Genomic DNA, 6,000 nt, shown 5'->3' with positions numbered 1-6,000 from the left:
GGTCCCAGGGGAGTAAGAGGCTTTTGACCAAATTGACGATGCTCTCTGATAGGCTCCGTGCGCCTATGACCAGTGCGAGGCCGTGAGAAGTACCGCATGCCAAGCCCACTGATGGAATATGGGAGATGCCAAACCAAAACATTATACGAGTTTAAGGAACAACCTTATTCTACGACGGTAAAACGCATCGCATAAATCCTGGGTTACTAAGCTTCTGACTATGTATATTTGCGGAACTGTTGACAACAAAGTCAAACGTATAGCGTCTGAAGTAGCTTGCTGGACAAAAAAAAGTAGTTTTTCTCTCCCACCCCTTCCTTCCTATCTTCCTTCCTCTGGACCAAAACTACGCATAATTCTGGAGGATCCACTGTAGTCACAGTGACAAAGCACGCGTTGCCAGTATTTCACATCCACAAAGTGATCACAATGATCACTTGGAAATGTGTCCCCTATATGAAACCTTTTATTAAAAACAATTTACATCAAATATAGCCTAGCAGTGCGCGCTCTCGGTGAAACGCAGCATCAGCACCACTAACTGATGCGCGTCCCCGCCCCGGCAGAGGCTACCCGAGATCCCGGGAAGAGGAGTTGGAACTGCGCGAGTTAAAGTTGGGAAAAGGGGGGTGAAAGGATGCTACCGTGCCCCGTGGATGGGAGAACACAATCTACGATCTAATTAACATAGCATGTGCGGAGACGCGTGTCCTCTGTAAAGGATGTTTTGCAAAATATTGAGCATAAGCCTTTTATTTTGGGGTTTTCAAGAATGCTCATCACGTAAGTCTTGTGAAACAGTAATGGTCATTTCTGTCAGTGTCTTGTCCTTCGTTAGCCTATTGCTTTCAGATTAATTAAATAGCCTATGCAGCATGTCGATAACAATATTGACATAAAAAGGGATTCATTGTAAAAAAAAAATGTGAATCAAGGAAGTGGCTTAAACCTCTGGGCAATAGGTGCATCTAGTCTTTGAAGGGCAGAACATCTGATATAAAATGACCTATAATCATCAAAACATTGTATAAGGGTTAACGATGACTGTTATGTTTTACACAGTTGCATATTCTATATATTTCTGCTTTGAATTCTGATGAAAGTCAAGTGGCATGTTTCCTGCGGGCTGAGGGCGCGCGGCGGTTACAGTCTCGTACTGGGCTTTCTGCATTGCAGTGCTTTCTCGCGCCAGCGTGCAAGTTTCTGCATCGCATGGTTCATTTCCCGCCCACCTCTCTAGCACTCTGTAACGGTCATGGCCAATTTACCAACCACCGTGACATAGAGAATATCCCAACCTGTGATAATGATGGCTCTGAAAATGTGGTTTATTATCTGTAAAAGCGAAAGGAATGATTAGAGCCGTGTGCGGGACCACCCCACTGCAGTACTTTCACAGAGTGTGTGCTCATCACCTGTCCGCGAGCAAAACGTTCCCTTCATGTAGGAACACGCATGACGCGGCAAAAAATCCTAATAGGAATTCCGTTATCAATGACGTATATCGTTTTTTTATTAGTCGTTTTTTTGGCGTGGTTGTACAGCAGGGTATAACATGCAAGGTCATAGGGAGATGGATTTGAGATACACGTGGGGCAAAAACTTGGTGGTGTCTCTTTCCATATGCATCAATGTCGAAGCAATTACCTCAGAAGATCTGAACTGCATTGATCATTAATGAATTAAAGGCTGCAGCGTGATTCACCAAGCAGTTAAAACAATCAGATGGGGTGGAGGGGAGGGGGAGGGAAATGGAAAGAGAGGTAGGGTGGAGGGAGAGAGAGGGGGCACGGTGGGCTAGGACCACCTGACACCATGATATTTGGATGTACCGGTGTGAAGGTCTAAACTGCTGAAAAACATTGTTACTTCACTTCATATCACTGCATTTAGTACAGTAAACAGGGCAGGGAGTTTGTTTTGCTCTCTCTAGGCTCTATTAGGGATTACTAGTGAATACTTAGTGCCCCAGTGCCCTCTTGGTGCTGTGGCGGTGTTAGTGTAAGAGGATCACACAAGTCGGGCTATCCTGCGCTGCTGGACTATCAGATAGAGTGATTATTAAGGTGGGAGTTAAATATCTGGGGCATTTGGGTGTGATATTGTGGTGAGTTGGACTGTATGTCCATGTATGGTACATTTGGTTGTGTAAATACGTTGTGAACACTTGTTATGGTCATGTGGTGCGACGTCTATTTGTTGTTGTGGTCTCACATGGATTCCATTTTGGGTAACTAGGGGGGGTTTTATAGAATCCATGTGTGTGTTGGGGTAACCACACTGGTCAGTTTTTCTAGATGTGTTTACACCAGTAGAGTATTTGGCATTTTGTTCTGTGGTCTATTGCGTTACTACTGTATGCCTTCAGTATTGAGGGAAGTTGGTTGTAAGTGCTGGCCATTAGGGGTGTAGTATCACACTACGGTGTTTGGAAGCTGACTGGTTTACTGTGATGTTGTTGTGGTGATTTACCCCCTGTAGTTTGGCCTGCCGGCCTGTGTATCTGGGTGCTGGCAGGCATATGAGACAGTGCCCACGACTCAGGCTGTGAGTCAGGCAGGCAGCCAGGCATATACTCTACATCTGCTCTGGATGGGATGTGAGGTACACAGTGGAACTGAGCCTGATTAAAATGGAGACTCCATTCCCGGGACATGTTCATCTGGGGTGGGGCTAACACACAGCATTGCTGGAGCACTCCTACTATGCTACTGCCCTTGCAGCTGCCCTGCTGTGTGTGTGTGTGTGTGTGTGTGTGTGTGTGTGTGTGTGTGTGTGTGTGTGTGTGTGTGTGTGTGTGTGTGTGTGTGTGTGTGTGTGTGTGTGTGTGTGTGTGTGTGTGTGTGTGTGTGTGTGTGTGTGTGTGTGTGTGTCACAGGAGGTTGGTGGCACCTTAATTCGGGAGAACGGGCTGATGGTAATGACTGGAGCGGAATCAGTGCAATGGTATCAAATACCACATGATTTCCATGTGTTTGATTCCATTCCATGTGCTCCGTTCCTGCCATTATTATGAGCCGTCCTCCCTTCAGCAGAATCCTGTGGAGTGTGTGCATGTATGTGTTTATTACTGTGAAAACGTGTACGTATCTGTTTGTATGTGTGTGCACTGATATGTGTTGTTCAGTCTTGGTGTGCTGCCCATGCATCTCCAGTCCTCACAGAGACTAGTTGTGTGTTGTGGTGTGTATGTGTGTGTGTGAGTGAGTGAGTGAGTGAGTGAGTGAGTGAGTGAGTGAGTGAGTGAGGGGAATTGATATGGAGGATAGAGGTGCACCAGTGTGGAAACTTTGTTTGGTTCTATTCTTAGACAGATATACAATGCTGTGGGATGATGGTCCTGTATATGAGATGTTTTGGGGCTTTGATGGGGCTTTCATATCCTCTGTATCGCCAGGCAGATACTCCCCACTGTGAGGTCTGACTTTGGCTATGAATAATTCAGAGTCAGCACTCGAACACACACCAGCCTGACTTCCACTCTGTGTGCCACACAACCCCAATACAAAAACATTCTGGCATTTAACATTTAACATTAGGATTCTTGGCTCCTAATCATCCATGAAAAAGCAGAGATATTCATCACACTGTACATCATTTATCATGGGCCACTGCATGATGTGTCCGGAGGAGGCTGTTTCAATATGCTCAGCAATTGTGATGTGTCAGTCCAGACAGCCCCAGCCCCCTGCAGCCTCTCCATCCCACAGTAACACTAGACTGATGCGTCAGCATCTCTGATATGCAGGCAGCAGCTCTTCACACTTATGGCCAACTGAGCCAAGCCAAGACAAGACTATGTACAGACTCAGTGAGCATAGCCTTGCTATTGAGAAAGGCTGGCGTAGGCAGACCTGGCTCTCAAGAAAAGACAGGCTGTGCACATTGCCAACATTGCCCACAAAATGAGGTGGAAACTGAGATGCACTTCCTATCCTCCTGCCAAATGTATGACCATATTAGTGACATGTATATCCCTCAGATTACACAGACCCTCAAATAATTAGAAAACATCCAATTTTGGTAAACTTCTATATCTATTGGGTGAAATACCAGTGTGCCATCACAGCAGCAAGATTTGTGACCTGTTGCCACAAGAAAAGGGCAACCAGTGAAGAACAAACACCATTGTAAATACAACCCATTTTTTAATTTCCTTTTGTACTTGACATATTTGCACATAATATGACATTTGACATGTCTTTAGTCTTTTGGAACTTTTGTGAGTGTAATGTTTACTGTTAATTTTTGTTGTTTATTTCACTTTTGTTTATTATCAACTTCACTTGCTTTGGCAATTTTAACATGTTTCCCATGCCAATAAAGCCCTTAAATACAATTTATGAGAGCGAGAGAGAGAGAGACAGATAGAGAGAGAGAGAGAGAAGGGGGAGATAGAGCGTGAGAGAGAAGTAGCATGATCGAGAGGGGGTGAGAGAGAAAGAGATGGAGAGGGAGAGAGAGAGAGGAGAGAGGAGAGAGAGAGAGGAGAGGGAGAGAGAGAGGAGAGAGGAGAGAGAGAGAAAAAAAAGTGAGAGAGAAGAAGAGGAAGAGAGCAGGGGGGGTGGAATGTTCTGGATAAGCTCTGGGTATGTCTTTTAGTAACTGCGACACAGCAACACCCATTTGAGAAGTATTTGAGATAAGAGATCAAATGAGAAGAGGAGAGAGGGAAGGTGTTAGGTAAGGCGCTCCCTCGTGATTTTGGCTCAGGAGAGAGAGAGAGAGAGAGAGAGAGAGAGAGAGAGAGAGAGAGAAGAGGCGTGCTGAGTGAGATGGAGGGATAGGTGATGTGAGGAGAGAGAAGAGGGTGGTTTGGAGTCAGATGGAGGGGGGAGAGGAAGAGAGAAGAGCATCCTATCAGTAGGAGGTGGGCGTTGAGTGGCAAGGCCTGAGTTAACCTCCAGCAGTCCTATTGGCTCTCTGCTTTCAAATCAAATCAAATCAAATCAAATCAAATTTATTTATATAGCCCTTCGTACATCAGCTGATATCTCAAAGTGCTGTACAGAAACCCAGCCTAAAACCCCAAACAGCAAACAATGCCTTTAATACCTGTAGTTCTTCTCCACCCTCTACAACCCTCTACACTGCTCACCACGGACATTAACAACAACTTTAACTTCTATGAGTGTAGGGCTAGTTATAGGCTTTGTTGTTGGAGTTAGCTGAAGAATAATTGACTTGACTAATAAACTATAGGCAGCAGAGTATTGTACTTCATGACATACTTCATTAACAGTGAGTTCTCAGTCTGTAATGTCTGCAGGAGAGGATCAGGGGACATGGCCAGAAAGGTCACCCAGTCCAGACTCAGATACCAAGACAGAGAGAGTGTACTATAACACTCAAGGTCAAAGGCAGCACATGTCTCTGGCTCAGCTGATTTCTTTCCATCCGGATTGGACTTGTCCTTGGATGACAGCATTCACGGTCCCGTGACAGATTGAGCTGTTTTTGACGGTGGGAAATGAAATGGATGGTGTTTAGGCTCAGAGTGAGTGTCATAGTGTACTGACTGTTTTGACAAGGACCTCTCTGCCTGACCAGTTCAATGATGCTGTCTCACATACTGTGGGGTAGTATGGAGAGTACAGAGATAAGATTTAATTCTTCAGCTGAGGTTATCCCCTAATAGTTGTTCCTGTTTGAGCTCTTCCGCTCCGGCGCTCCTGTCTCCATTTATTTTCTCCCTCTTCAAGAGGTGTTCTGAAGATGAGTCCATACTTTCACTCACTCACTCACCTCCCTCCAATCTTCCTTCCCTCCCTCCCTCTGCAGCCTGAATACTAATCCTGTGAACGTCTCCCTGCGAACGTCTCCCTGCGAATGTCTCCTTGCAAATGTCTCCCTGGGCTCCTCAGGTTTTAAACTGTGAGATTTGGGGCTCTCTTTCTTTCCCCCCTTGGCTTTTTCTCTCTCTCCATCTTCTCAGCCTGTTTGTCCATCTATTCCTCTATCTACATGACTCTGAGCTGGGCGGAGGAGTAACAGACATGT

General features: G+C 45.5%; 1 protein-coding gene across 1 annotated transcript in view; it reads left to right on the top strand.

Moving 5' to 3' along the window:
• The first annotated feature begins 233 nt into the window (after window positions 1-233).
• The window catches only part of LOC124016250 (contactin-associated protein 1-like), a 34,511-nt gene continuing 28,744 nt past the window's right edge, over window positions 234-6,000 (top strand). Inside the window, exon 1 of the mRNA XM_046331799.1 lies at window positions 234-783. Coding sequence (XP_046187755.1) covers window positions 723-783 — 61 coding nt within the window. The 5' untranslated portion in view covers window positions 234-722. The remainder of the gene's footprint in view (window positions 784-6,000) is intronic.

Source organism: Oncorhynchus gorbuscha, linkage group LG26 (genome assembly GCF_021184085.1).
Source record: "Oncorhynchus gorbuscha isolate QuinsamMale2020 ecotype Even-year linkage group LG26, OgorEven_v1.0, whole genome shotgun sequence".
NCBI lineage: Eukaryota > Metazoa > Chordata > Actinopteri > Salmoniformes > Salmonidae > Oncorhynchus > Oncorhynchus gorbuscha.
The sequence above is the reverse complement of the archived record's forward strand: the minus strand, read 5'-3'. Positions and strand labels throughout refer to the sequence as shown.